Source organism: Oncorhynchus keta, unplaced genomic scaffold (genome assembly GCF_023373465.1).
Source record: "Oncorhynchus keta strain PuntledgeMale-10-30-2019 unplaced genomic scaffold, Oket_V2 Un_scaffold_19327_pilon_pilon, whole genome shotgun sequence".
Taxonomy (NCBI): Eukaryota; Metazoa; Chordata; class Actinopteri; order Salmoniformes; family Salmonidae; genus Oncorhynchus; species Oncorhynchus keta.
The window spans coordinates 214,222-229,505 of record NW_026290846.1 but is presented as its reverse complement, the minus strand read 5'-3'; the positions used below and the strand labels follow the sequence as shown (position 1 = coordinate 229,505).

The following is a 15,284-nucleotide window of genomic DNA, read 5'->3' as shown; positions in this document are numbered from 1 at the left end:
ATCTTATGAGCATTTAGAGAACACAGAGCAGGGAACATTCCTATGAGTCACTTTTTGTAAGCTACAATTGTATCTAGGACAAGTAAGTATTTTAAACAATGTAATTCTGACAGTTGAAACAATTGTCTTTTGTGTGATATAAAATTGACTTTATAACCAGATAGAAAATTAGGTAGTCTGGCCCTGGTAACACTTTAGTCGAGAAAGCCAACAAATAATGCGTTGATGCTCGTTATAAGGATGCATGATCCTTTATAATTACATTGTAAGGGGACAGAATTCGATACATGCTTATGGCAAGTTTTATAATGCATTATAACCACATCATACTTGTCACACCATTTGGCTATATTACTAGGCTGCTGAACGGATGAGCTGTACGAGTTGCCGTAGCCATATATACAGTCATTGGCCATAGCTCTCCTCAATGACTGCTGGAAAGATGGCGACAGCGCACAACCCCGGGAGCTGCAACTCTGCAGGGGGATAAAAAAAACTTCGCCGAAAGACGCCTTTTCGACCAGCTCTTGCAAAAAGAAAACGTGCAAACAGCATTTAAACTGTTATTGTCATGGATGGTCCCATGCACCACTAGAACCGAGGATTTCTCGACCTACTATGGAGCCTCCTGATAATAGCGAACCTAGCAGGTAGGCGAATAATCAGTGCGATTTCGTGAAAATAAAGAAACTACACAGCCGGGGTTTTAGCTAGCTGCCACATTGTGAGCTGAACGTGACAACCCAAGCGGGTCAATTGGCGCGCTTGCGCATCTATAGGAAACCACCTACTGTCACAAAGTGAGCCGCGTACACTTGCAACATTTTTGCAGCTTTGAAGTTGCAAAGTTTTTAGGAGATACATCTATTCTCTGAAGTATCACTTTGCACAGTGTTTATATTTGTTGTGGAATTCCTGGAGGATGGAGGAAATGCTTGCCTTTTGAAAGTGGTAACTATTTCCACTTCACATTGGATTTGCAACATCAAACGGCAGCTAGCTAGTTTGCTAGGCTAGTCAACTAGCTATGTGGCTAACGTTGCTTTAGCGCTTCGTTGTTTATTGTTCACAGTTTTGTCGAAGTGGCAAATTACTTCATCCTTGCAAAGTTTGGTATCGGTTTTCATCAGGATTGTGGTAGCACTTTCTAGATGTATGCACAACATCTCAATAGAACTGTATTTGAAACACGAGTTGAAATGTTGCACTCATTTTCTTGATTTGTTAACCAACGTTAGCTAGCTAACTTTAGCCTGTTAGCGAGGCAGTTACCTAGGCTGTACGTCACAACTAGTGAGCTAATTTAGCTGGTGACCGGTTCAAGTAAGTATTCAGTGGCTGGGCTGATATGCTGTCTTTCTATGACTTCTTGGACAGAGGAAGTTGATGGGGAAACAACTCATGTTTTTAAATGTCTGATTTAGTTTTCCTAGAAATGGAAAGAAAGAAGAACATGTAGCTGTGCGGTGTGGCTCAGTTGGTAGAGCATGGGGCTTGCAACGCCAGGGTTGTGGGTTCGATTCCCACCGTGGACCAGTACGAAGAAGTACGGCTAATGGCTTCTGTTAAATTACAAAAATGCAAATGTTTGTTGCAAGTTACAACACCTTTTTGTGAAACAGATTAATAGCTAAAATAGGCCACTCATTGCTTAGATTGATTGCAAATGTGTATTATATGCTAAATGATATACTTGGTGGTTTGAGCCCTGGATGCTGATTGGCTGACAGCCGTGGTATATCAGACCATATTCCACGGGTATGACAAAACATTTATTTTTACTGCTGTAATTACGTTGGTAACCTGTTTTATAATAGCAATAAGGCAGGGGGTGGGGGGGGGGCAGCTTGTGATATTTGCCCCCCGCCTTATTATTTGTTTACCCAGCCAGGAATTTCGTGCACGCTGTTGTCTATGATCATTCATCAAGTACACAGTGCAAGCATCAAGGGAAAATATTGGTTCCCAGCTTGAGCGAATGGGACTAGTATTGCAGTATATCCAATGATGCCTGCTCTTTGTTCGGGTAGAGAATGTTCACGTGTTTTCTACTAGAGCATCTTTGAAGCTTTTCACATACCATTTGTTATTAGTCAGGGACTATATGTACACTCTGTGTATGCTCTGGAATCCATTGGGAAATGCCCTCTGAGTTAAATTATAATGGTTCTAGAATCTGCTAAATCATATATTTCTAGATTATATAAAGCAACTTTAGAATGAAGGATCACGGAACAGTTTTTTAAATTTGATTTTATTGTCAATGATTGTGTATTAGTTTAGATTGCGGCAGCATCACACTACTAGTGATATGTCATTCACTGCCGATTTGTTTCTAGCTGTTTTTCATGCCAGTGGAATGCATGCTGTTTAATGTTTTTCCTTCTATGTACGTCCTTTCTGACCCCACACGACGTCATAGCGCTTGTTTTGCTCCCGGTGACAGATTCTCTGGAATCCAATGTTATGTCTCGCTCCCCTCCTCCCTCCCTTGAAACATTTTAAATTTAATTTTTATTGAATCCTCCCCCCCTCGAAGCATTTTAAATGTCATTTTTATTGAATCCTCCCTCAAAGCATTTTAAATGTAATTTTTATTGAATCCTCCCTCCCTCGAAGCATTTTAAATGCCATTTTTATTGAATCCTCCCTCCCTCGAAGCATTTTAAATGCCATTTTTATTGAATCCTCCCTCCCTCGAAGCATTTTAAATGTCATTTTTATTGAATCCGCCCTCCCTCGAAGCATTTTAAATGCCATTTTTATTGAATCCTCCCTCCCTCGAAGCATTTTAAATGCCATTTTTATTGAATCCTCCCTCCCTCGAAGCATTTTAAATGCCATTTTTATTGAATCCTCCCTCCCTCGAAGCATTTTAAATGCCATTTTTATTGAATCCTCCCTCCCTCGAAGCATTTTAAATGCCATTTTTATTGAATCCTCCCTCCCTCGAAGCATTTTAAATGCCATTTTTATTGAATCCTCCCTCCCTCGAAGCATTTTAAATGCCATTTTTATTGAATCCTCCCTCCCTCGAAGCATTTTAAATGCCATTTTTATTGAATCCTCCCTCCCTCGAAGCATTTTAAATGTCATTTTTATTGAATCCTCCCTCCCTCGAAGCATTTTAAATGTCATTTTTATTGAATCCTCCCTCCCTCGAAGCATTTTAAATGTCATTTTTATTGAATCCTCCCTCCCTCGAAGCATTTTAAATGTCATTTTTATTGAATCCTCCCTCCCTCGAAGCATTTTAAATGTCATTTTTATTGAATCCTCCCTCCCTCGAAGCATTTTAAATGTCATTTTTATTGAATCCTCCCTCCCTCGAAGCATTTTAAATGTCATTTTTATTGAATCCTCCCTCCCTCGAAGCATTTTAAATGTCATTTTTATTGAATCCTCCCTCCCTCGAAGCATTTTAAATGCCATTTTTATTGAATCCTCCCTCCCTCGAAGCATTTTAAATGCCATTTTTATTGAATCCTCCCTCCCTCGAAGCATTTTAAATGTCATTTTTATTGAATCCTCCCTCCCTCGAAGCATTTTAAATGTCATTTTTATTGAATCCTCCCTCCCTCGAAGCATTTTAAATGTCATTTTTATTGAATCCTCCCTCCCTCGAAGCATTTTAAATGTCATTTTTATTGAATCCTCCCTCCCTCGAAGCATTTTAAATGCCATTTTTATTGAATCCTCCCTCCCTCGAAGCATTTTAAATGCCATTTTTATTGAATCCTCCCTCCCTCGAAGCATTTTAAATGCCATTTTTATTGAATCCTCCCTCCCTCGAAGCATTTTAAATGCCATTTTTATTGAATCCTCCCTCCCTCGAAGCATTTTAAATGTAATTTTTATTGAATCCTCCCTCCCTCGAAGCATTTTAAATGCCATTTTTATTGAACCTTTATTTAACTAGACAAGTCAGTTAAGAACAAACAATTATCTACAATGGCGGCCTACCAGCATGCAACAGTACCTGGCCTACACTGCATGGCGTACTGAATTGAATCGTGTTCAATGCTTTCAATTGGGGTTCTTGATTATGGTCTGTGTCACCACTTTGCTCATTCCGGGTGGCTGTGTTTTCAATCCAAGTCTTCTTTGCAAGCACACAGACTTGTCTTGATGTCGAGTCACTGTACTGCTGCTGTGTCAGACTAGCCTCGTTCCACATTTGTTTGCACTCTTTCTAACTCCATTTCTCTCGTTGTCAAGCTGAAAATGGCATTACCATTAGTTTAAGTAGCTGGCGGGATGGCACAGACTGTTGAAATCATTGCATATAGGCTGCGTCCCAAATGGCTCTTTATGTAGAGCAATACTTTTGACCTGGTGAAGTTAAAAAATAGTGCACTATGTAGGGGTTAGGGTGTTATTTGGGACTTAACCATAGTTATGCAGCATATGAGTGGGGACTGGGGAGCTTGAAGTTCCCCTCTCCCAGGAATCAGTTTGTGCACTGCTCATTTTATTTGTGTCCTAACTCGTAGGCTGTGTCCTACACAGCACCCTTTTCCCCCTTAGTGCACTACCCCTGTTCAGAACCCATAGGGCTGGAACTGGGATTGCTGTGGGCTTGTGATTTGAGCGATGATGTCATGCTGTCAATCTTAGTTACATGTTCCAACAAATCTGTGTCCCTAATGAGGAAATGGCACCCTATTTCCTATGGGCCCTGGCCAAAAGTAGTGCACTATATAGGATGCAATGTGGGATACAAGCCCCTATGCTGAACAGAGACAAACAAGGCACATGGTTGGGCCACTGTCTGTCAGCTGGAGGTAAGGTCACCCTGTCCAGAGCTATTAAAAATATTGCCTAGTCAGACCATTATTTTGATCCAGCTGGCTGATGGATGGTATTAGATGGCTACTGTTTGGCGTATCAGAGAATTTTAGACCAACCCTGTCCATACTTCCCCAACAATGTGTACACCGCCACCACCGTCCATTTTGAAGGTATTTTCTCATTGATCGAGACAGCTGAGTGTCATCATGACATGCAGCACATTCGGGTGGACTGGACACCCACATGTCTCGATGAGAGAAGATGGCGGCGAACACATTGCTGGATTATTTCATGAGCATAAAATTGGTTTAATTTAATAACAGAGCATTTTTCAAAATTCAAACGAACTTCCTGCAGCTAGACTTTGACATTTGGGTCGGCAGGTAGCCTAGTGGTTAGAGCGTTGGGGTATCAAATCCCCGAGCTGACAAGATAAAAATCTGTTCTGCCCCTTAAACAAGGCAGTTAACCCACTGCCCCGGTAGGCTGTCATTGTAAATAATAATTTGTTCTTAACTGACTTGCCTAGTTAAATAAATAAAGGTTGCATTTTTTTTTTAAAGTAAACATTTTTGAAAAAATTGTTTGTCTTCCATGTCAGGAATTGAGGAAGTATCACCAAGTTAAGGTATGTCAAATTCTCTGTGCTACGCCAAACATTACCTAACCTGTAACGGCTAATGGAACATCCCAACATCCCTGTCCCGGACTGCAAGACCACATCATTTGCAAGCCTGGTTAAAATGCATACACAATTCACTCACTAACTATTCATTGCTGCTGCCAACCATTGCAGGGAAGGACAGGATGGAAATCTTTTGTCAATGCTGTTTGGGATTCTGGCTGGCCCAGTAGCATTCAGGCATTCTCCCACAAGCATTCCATGGATTTCAGGATGGTGCTGTGTAGAGAAGATAATCATCTCATGGCCCAGAGCAGGAGGAGTCCTTGGCTGGAACTTGTTAATGCAACTCTGTGGATGGAACACTCAGCCCCCCACCCCTCCCCCCAAGCATTCCCAGCCTACAAGACCATCACTGCCCTTCATCCTCCATCACTGCTTCAGGGATACAAGGCTACAAAGCTCTCATCATAGCACTCTTAAAGACATCTGACACTTAGTGTTTTTGTTTTTCTCTCTCTCTCTGTCTCTAATAAACAGCTGCTGCACTTGCCTTTGCACGCTTGGAAAAGACTGGTGTGCATCATGCCACACCATGTGATTCAGGAAGGAAGTGTCCTAAGGTTATTCAGGCCATAATCATTACATGATTGTCTGTTTACATTACGCCTTAGCAGTGTTTCCTCTGGAAAGGTTGTAGAATTTTTGTTGAAGGACTGAGAAGCTCAGTTCTGGTGTCTTTTTAAAAGGACATTCTACTCCAAAATGACTGAAAATAGATTTATGCTGACGCCATTTAAAATATTATTTCCACCTCCATAAAGGAGCCCAATAACATATTGGTCAAAGTATTTAACATATTAGACCATGCATATATCCTATATATGGTCCATATTATCAGGTATGCTATTAGCATTAAGCATTGTCACCTGTAGCCCAACTGATGTAGTATAGTGGATATAAAAATAAAAAAAAGGTAGGCAACCCCATGTTTCACCCTACCCTGCACTTACCCTACCCTGCACTTACCCTACCCTGCACTTACCCTACCCTGCATTTACCCTACCCTGCACTTACCCTACCCTGCACTTACCCTACCCTGCACTTACCCTACCCTGCACTTACCCTACCCTGCACTTACCCTACCCTGCACTTACCCTACCCTGCACTTACCCTACCCTGCACTTACCCTACCCTGCACTTACCCTACCCTGCACTTACCCTACCCTGCACTTACCCTACCCTGCACTTACCCTACCCTGCACTTACCCTACCCTGCACTTACCCTACCCTGCACTTACCCTACCCTGCACTTACCCTGCCCTGCACTTACCCTACCCTGCATTTACCCTGCCCTGCACCCTTGCATTTACCCTGCCCTGCACTTACCCTACCCTGCATTTACCCTACCCTGCACTTACCCTACCCTGCATTTACCCTACCCTGCATTTACCCTACCCTGCATTTACCCTGCCCTGCACTTACCCTACCCTGCACTTACCCTACCCTGCACTTACCCTACCCTGCACTTACCCTACCCTGCACTTACCCTACCCTGCACTTACCCTACCCTGCACTTACCCTACCCTGCACTTACCCTACCCTGCACTTACCCTACCCTGCACTTACCCTGCCCTGCACTTACCCTGCCCTGCACTTACCCTGCCCTGCACTTACCCTACCCTGCACTTACCCTACCCTGCACTTACCCTACCCTGCACTTACCCTACCCTGCACTTACCCTGCCCTGCATTTACCCTACCCTGCACTTACCCTACCCTGCACTTACCCTGCCCTGCACTTACCCTGCCCTGCACTTACCCTACCCTGCACTTACCCTACCCTGCACTTACCCTACCCTGCACTTACCCTACCCTGCACTTACCCTACCCTGCACTTACCCTACCCTGCACTTACCCTACCCTGCACTTACCCTACCCTGCACTTACCCTACCCTGCACTTACCCTGCCCTGCACTTACCCTGCCCTGCACTTACCCTGCCCTGCACTTACCCTACCCTGCATTTACCCTACCCTGCATTTACCCTGCCCTGCACTTACCCTACCCTGCACTTACCCTACCCTGCATTTACCCTACCCTGCACTTACCCTACCCTGCACTTACCCTACCCTGCACTTACCCTGCCCTGCACTTACCCTACCCTGCACTTACCCTACCCTGCACTTACCCTACCCTGCATTTACCCTACCCTGCACTTACCCTACCCTGCACTTACCCTGCCCTGCATTTACCCTACCCTGCATTTACCCTACCCTGCACTTACCCTACCCTGCACTTACCCTACCCTGCACTTACCCTGCCCTGCACTTACCCTACCCTGCATTTACCCTACCCTGCATTTACCCTACCCTGCATTTACCCTACCCTGCATTTACCCTGCCCTGCACTTACCCTACCCTGCACTTACCCTGCCCTGCATTTACCCTGCCCTGCATTTACCCTGCCCTGCATTTACCCTGCCCTGCATTTACCCTGCCCTGCACTTACCCTGCCCTGCACTTACCCTGCCCTGCATTTACCCTGCCCTGCATTTACCCTGCCCTGCATTTACCCTGCCCTGCATTTACCCTGCCCTGCATTTACCCTGCCCTGCATTTACCCTACCCTGCATTTACCCTATAGCAATATCTCAAATATGATCCTTTAACTAGTTACCATCCTATTAATGAATTTGATGTCCCAAAAAATGTGCATAAACACAGTTATAGTAACTTTGAGTAACACATTCCCTGCCTGTAGTTCTCACTGAAGTAACTTCATGTCACAATTTTCCTTCCAATACTTTTCCTGTTTGCCACTATTGCTAAAAAAATAAATAATCTGTCTCATCACAACTTAAGTTACTTCCTCCCAAAAGATGTTGAGGTAGGGTGGCGTTTTACTCCAAGTAACCCTAGAATTGTGTTACATTTAGCCCCACTCTCCTCTATGCACTAGGAACATTGTGATTGCAAGAATTGTTGTGCATTGAATGCATGTTCCCTTCTCTATGGCACTCCTATGGCACACGTAATTGGAATGCGCCTTGAGAGGAATATTTCTCTCACATAGAACACACGACAACACGCCGACTAGATAAACTATTCTACTGTGGGATTGTCTGGTTGTTCTAGTCATTACTCGTATCGTTTGCAGAGAAAGTAAATGTGGACTCTTCTAGCATCTCCAAATTGGTGTTGTTGCAATGCCACCAGCTGGTCTCTTGGGATGCAATGTCATCTTTCGTTGTTATAAGTACGGTGCCGCAAGCAGCACAAAAATGATGACTTTTCCTTTTTTGCAAAATGATTTTGATCAGGGTTCAAGCGCATTCTTCATGCAATCAAAGCTGTGTGTGGGCATGGCTGTGTGGGCATGGCTGTGTGGGCATGGCTGTACACGTGTGTGTGGTGCTGTCCGATGTAGGGCTGGGCGATATGGACAAAATATAATACATTTGAAAAATACCTTATTTGACAGTATTTTATGTTTTTGATTAATACAAGTTCTACATTTTGCTTTATTACTAGTGCGTGACCATAGGGTGGCAACACGTATATTCTAAATTATTTCAATGGGGCTTTCTCCATTCTGATTGGTTTATACTGTTCAATTCAACTTCAACCTAAAATAATTTCCAGCAATTTCTGCATTTCCTGCACTCGTTTGATATTTTGAAAATGCCATGGATGAGTTATTGTGACAGGGTAGGAACCAAAGTGATGTTCAGTTTTTCCTAGGGAACCCTATAATCTTTGGCTACATTAAATCTTTATTCATGTCGCCAACATATTCATGCTTCGCCTATTCCTCTTTGATTTTGAAGATACTGTTGCACAAACGACATGCTGATTTAGGCCTCCATCAGTACTGGTATCAGGCAGTATTAGCTAACTGTTTGCTCTGACTCAGTACTTTTTATTAGCTAGCAAGCTAACTAGGCATTAGCATTAGTGGCTAACACAATTTAGCTTAACTTGCTAAGAAAATACAAACTAGCAGTTTGCAGATGTAAGAAACCCAAACTGATATTGTAATTATAGAACGCTTATTAAGATCAAAGTGGAAAAAACACCGTTGTCATCAACATTGTTGCATGTGCTGCATTGACCAAGCAGACTGAACGCAAGCGTCTCGTGGTCAAGCAACAACAAATGCGATCCTTGAGTGGCGATCCTTGAGTGGCGATCCTTGAGTGGGGGAGAGGGTGGGAGAGAGTGATGACTGAAGTAGCGGAGTCAACTATACAAATGGGTGTTACACACAGTGTATCATATTTAACAAACCAAACATTCAAATAAAGTCATAGAAGGTAAAGTAAAAACCCAAACTGGTCCCTGCATCAATACTGTTGTATATAGTAAAATACGGTATACCGCCCAGCCCGAGTCCAGTGTTGCTATCTGGGTGGCGTCAGTCACACACTCAAACTGTTTTCTGAGCAGGGTGGGGTCCGGTTTGGCCTGTTTTGTTCTATTTTTCTTCTGGTTTAGTGGCAGATATTCTGCTGTCATCCTACTGGTGTTACAGAGAATGTTGTTGAGGAGCTAGAGACACCGATGCATTCGACACAAGAATGGTAATTGCGTAACACTTGCATATAATTAAAAAAGGAACTCCGTTGCACCTTTCAGTCTTTCAAAAGCTGGAGCCTATGTTCTGACACAGTAATGGATCTTATCTGAAACCACTGAGTTTTTGCGACCTAAAATCTTTCCAGAGTGGAGTGTGGCATTATCACTTTCAGGTGTGGTTGTGTGAACCATAGTGAGCCAATGCATCTGATGGAGCTATTCTGTCATTATTCCTCACTACAGTGAAAAGTGGTCAACAGGCACATGCTTTCTTGTAAAAGTGACTCAAGTTGTCCTCACTAAAAATAAAAAATCCTCCTTTTCAATTGTACAAGAATGACACATTTTTGCTGAGAGCTTGATGCTCCTGCAAAAAAAAATCCAGCCAATCCCTCCCGGCCCCCTCCTAGCTGAACAATCATTCAATCCTATTTGGTTGTTGATGGCAATAGGCATTGTGAGCAAGGGAGCGTTCCAAATGGCCCCCCCTTTCCCTATGCAAGGCACTACTTTTGACCAGGGCCAATAAGTTATGCACTATTAAGGGAATGGTGTGCCATTTGGGACGTGTCCCAAGTGTGCTGCTCTGCCTCCCCAGCCAGCTGTGTCCAGGCTATTTAGCTGTATGGGCCTTCCAGGCCACGTGTCACCCCACACAATGGAGTCCTCCTGCCTGTTACAATAGTCCTGGTGCTATGGGGGGGGTCAAAGGTCACTAAATCACCTCTTGCAATCTGGTTCCTGCTGCAGTGCCTTTATGCTTAGAGTCAAGACACCCCCCACCACAGACACTTTGGCTCCTCCTAACAGTTTGTCATGCACGCTGTGTCCCTGCCCAGAGGCTGTAACATTCCACCAGCCTTTATTACATCCCGACAGTACCAAAAGGCTATCAGATGAGCCATTCAGACACTTGACACCATCTGCACTGAAGCAGTAACGCAACTGCTGTCAGATGTGCACTTCTGAGGGCACGCATACGGAATGCAAGCACGTGCATACTCATGCACGCACATACAAACAGTGCAGCAGTAATTCACTGGTGTCAGATGGGTGCTACTCTGAGGCCATTAGGCAACAAAAGGGCACAGTGGATGTTTCTTCTAGAAGTAGCTTGGAGCAGAAAGAGCATGCGACAGCGACACGAGTGTAGGGCTGTCACCGACTAAACAAAATCTTGGTCGACCAATATGTTCTTTTGACCAATAGGGTGTTTTTTTTTTAAATGCTATGTGTTTTACTCAAATCAACTTTATACATATTTGCTAATGGCCTAGCCTACACCTTGCAACTTTATAAAAATTACACGAGCAAAAAATATTATTTTATTTGGAACGGCAGGCCAGACACAATTTAAATGGGCCTACAGTGTCTTGCAAAAGTATTCACCCCCCCTTGGCATTTTTCCTATTTTGTTGCCAAACAACCTGGAATTAAAATAGATTTTTGGGGGGTTTGTATCTTTTGACTTCCACAACATGCCTACTAGAGGTTGCCCGATTTGTAAGTTGTCATAACGGTCTGCATTTTTGGATGCCGATTATGGCCGTTTACATTGCAATCTTAACGTAATCACTAGTTAACTACACATGGTTGATATTACTAGTTAACTAGCTTGTCCTGTGTTGCATATAATCAATGCGGTGCCTGTTAATTTATCATCGAATCACAGCCTACTTCAACTTTGCCAAACGGGTGATGATTTAACCAAATGCGCATTTGTGAATAAAGCACAATCGTTGCACCAATGTACCAAACCATAAACATCAATAACTTTCTTAAAATCAATACACAAGTATATATATTTTTAAACCTGCATATTTAGTTAAATGAAATTCATGTTAGCAGGCAATATTAACTAGGGAAATTGTTACTTCTCTTGTGTTCAGTGCGCGCAGAGTCGGGGCATGTGCGCGCAGAGTCGGGGCATGTGCGCGCAGAGTCGGGGCATGTGCGCGCAGAGTCGGGGCATGTGCGCGCAGAGTCGGGGCATGTGCGCGCAGAGTCGGGGCATGTAGGACTTCATGTTACACAATACATGTGTGTTTTGTTCGATAAAGTGCATATTTATATCCAAAAATCTAATTTTACATTGGCGCGTTACGTTCAGTAGTTCTAAAAGATACGGTGATTGTGCAGAAAGCCACATCTATTTACAGAAATACTCATTATAAATGTTGATTAAAAACAACTGTTATACATGGAATTAGAGATATACCTCTCCTTAAGAACACCCATCCAAAAGCCCATAAGGAAGCAATGATGAAAAAAAGAAGCTAATTCTTCACAAGGAAAAGGTGATACAGACATCGCAGGCTACAATCTTACAACTTTTTAATAAAAAGGCAGAATGTCAGGACAAAGACCCAAGGGCCAAGAAGATGGATGAAGCAATTATTGAGATTTCCACTGATAACCAGGCAGAGCTTCCAGACTTCAGCTGCAGTGCACACAACATACAGCTTGTAATCAATGATGGACTATCCAGTCAGAGAGCTGTGCTAGACATTATTGTCATGTTGAAGAGCTGTGCATCTCACTTTGACCACTCTGTACTGGCTAAAAGAGGCTGAGGGCCATTCAGGAAGAGCTTGGCCTTCCCAAACACAGCATCATCCATCAGTAGTTCAAACTCACTGGAACTCAACTCAACACAACGCATGTTGCGAGGATGTTTGAACCTTTGAACCACTGAATGTGTATGCAGGTGAATTACGGACACATTACGGACACAAGCTTCCCACAATAAGTTGGGTGAATTCTGACCCATTCCTTCTGACGGAGCTCGTGTAACTGAGTCAGGCTTGTCGGCCTCCTTACTCGCACATGCTTTTTCATTTCTGCCCACAGATTTTCTATAGGATTGAGGTCAGGGCTTTGTGATGGCCACTCCAATACCTCAACTTTGTCCGTAAGACATTTTGCCACAACCTTGGAAGTATGTTTGGGGTCATTGTCCATTTGGAAGAGCCATTTGCGACCAAGCTTTAACTTCCTGACTGATGTCTTGAGATGTTGCTTCAATATATCCACGTAATTTTCCTTCCTCAGGATGCCATCTATTTTGTGAAGTGCACCAGTCCCTCCTGCAGCAAAGCACCCCCACAACATGATGCTTCCACCCCCGTTCTTCACGGTTGGGATGGTGTTATTCGGCTTGCAAGCATTCCCATTTTTCCTCCAAACATAATGATGGTCATTATGGCCAAATAGTTATATTTTTGTTTCATCAGACCAGAGGACATTTCTCCAAAAAATACTATTTGTCCCCATGTGCAATTGCAAACCATAGTCTGGGTTTTTTATGGCCATTTTGCAGGAGTAGCTTCTTCCTTGCTGAGTGGCCTCTCAGGTTATGTCTATGTAGGACTTGTTTTACTGTGGATATAGATACTTTGTACCCGTTTCCTCCAGCATCTTCACAAGGTCCTTTGCTGTTGTTCTGGGATTGATTGGCACTTTTCGCACCGAAGTACGTTCATTGTGTGTTGATTGATGAGGGGGAAAAAATGAATACATCTTGGAATAAGGCTATAACGAAACAAAATTTGGAAAAAGTCTAGGTCTGAATACTTTCCAAATGCACTGTATAACAACCAGCCTTTCACATCACATGCACACAGTAGCATAACCAAGTTACAGGATACCAACCATAATATAACAGTCAGCTACTTTAGTAGTGTATATGTGCAGCCTGACCAGCAGCCAGTGGTGGTGGTAGTTCTGGGGCCTGACCAGTAGCCAGTGGTGGTGGTAGTTCTGGGGCCTGACCAGTAGCCAGTGGTGGTGGTGGTGGTAGTTCTGGGGTCTGACCAGCAGCCAGTAGTGGTGGTAGTTCTGGGGCCTGACCAGCAGCCAGTAGTGGTGGTGGTGGTGGTAGTTCTGGGGCCTGACCAGCAGCCAGTGGTGGTGGTGGTTCTGGGGCCTGACCAGCAGCCAGTGGTGGTGGTGGTTCTGGGGCCTGACCAGCAGCCAGTGGTGGTGGTGGTTCTGGGGCCTGACCAGCAGCCAGTGGTGGTGGTGGTTCTGGGGCCTGACCAGCAGCCAGTGGTGGTGGTGGTTCTGGGGCCTGACCAGCAGCCAGTGGTGGTGGTGGTGGTTCTGGGGCCTGACCAGTAGCCAGTGGTGGTGGTAGTTCTGGGGCCTGGCCAGTAGCCAGTGGTGGTGGTAGTTCTGGGGCCTGGCCAGTAGCCAGTGGTGGTGGTAGTTCTGGGGCCTGACCAGTAGCCAGTGGTGGTGGTAGTTCTGGGGCCTGGCCAGCAGCCAGTGGTGGTGGTGGTGGTGGTTCTGGGGCCTGACCAGTAGCCAGTGGTGGTGGTAGTTCTGGGGCCTGACCAGTAGCCAGTGGTGGTGGTAGTTCTGGGGCCTGACCAGTAGCCAGTGGTGGTGGTAGTTCTGGGGCCTGACCAGTAGCCAGTGGTGGTGGTAGTTCTGGGGCCTGGCCAGCAGCCAGTGGTGGTGGTGGTGGTGGTTCTGGGGCCTGACCAGCAGCCAGTGGTGGTGGTGGTAGTTCTGGAGCCTGACCAGCAGCCGGTGGTGGTGGTGGTAGTTCTGGAGCCTGACCAGCAGCCGGTGGTGGTGGTGGTAGTTCTGGAGCCTGACCAGCAGCCGGTGGTGGTGGTGGTAGTTCTGGAGCCTGACCAGCAGCCGGTGGTGGTGGTGGTAGTTCTGGAGCCTGACCAGCAGCCGGTGGTGGTGGTGGTAGTTCTGGAGCCTGACCAGCAGCCGGTGGTGGTGGTGGTAGTTCTGGAGCCTGACCAGCAGCCGGTGGTGGTAGTTCTGGAGCCTGACCAGCAGCCAGTGGTGGTGGTAGTTCTGGAGCCTGGCCAGCAGCCAGTGGTGGTGGTGGTGGTAGTTCTGGGGCCTGGCCAGCAGCCGGTGGTGGTGGTGGTGGTAGTTCTGGGGCCTGACCAGCAGCCATTGGTGGTGGTAGTTCTGGAGCCTGGCCAGCAGCCAGTGGTGGTGGTGGTGGTGGTAGTTCTGGGGTCTGACCAGCAGCCAGTAGTGGTGGTAGTTCTGGGGTCTGGCCAGCAGCCGGTGGTGGTGGTGGTGGTAGTTCTGGGGCCTGACCAGTAGCCAGTGGTGGTGGTGGTGGTGGTAGTTCTGGGGTCTGACCAGCAGCCAGTAGTGGTGGTAGTTCTGGGGTCTGACCAGCAGCCAGTAGTGGTGGTAGTTCTGGGGCCTGACCAGCAGCCAGTAGTGGTGGTAGTTCTGGGGCCTGACCAGCAGCCAGTGGTTGTGGTGGTTCTGGGGCCTGACCAGCAGCCAGTGGTGGTGGTGGTTCTGGGGCCTGACC

The 15,284-nt window shown here is 45.4% G+C and overlaps 1 protein-coding gene and 1 non-coding gene across 5 annotated transcripts in view; both read left to right on the top strand.

Moving 5' to 3' along the window:
* The first annotated feature begins 398 nt into the window (after positions 1 to 398).
* Positions 399 to 15,284, top strand: part of LOC118396657 (mitogen-activated protein kinase kinase kinase 4-like) — a 66,716-nt gene continuing 51,830 nt past the window's right edge. For 3 of the 4 annotated variants that reach the window (XM_035790982.2, XM_035790991.2, XM_035790973.2), the window contains exon 1: positions 399 to 650. In XM_035790982.2, the coding sequence (XP_035646875.2) occupies positions 619 to 650 (32 nt within the window). In that variant the 5' untranslated portion in view covers positions 399 to 618. Of the gene's footprint in view, positions 651 to 785; positions 952 to 15,284 lie in introns of those variants that run through there. The other variant, XM_035791001.2, reaches the window with a different exon arrangement.
* Positions 1,462 to 1,535, top strand: trnaa-ugc (transfer RNA alanine (anticodon UGC)). The gene has a single exon. It is a non-coding gene; the product is annotated as a tRNA-Ala (tRNA).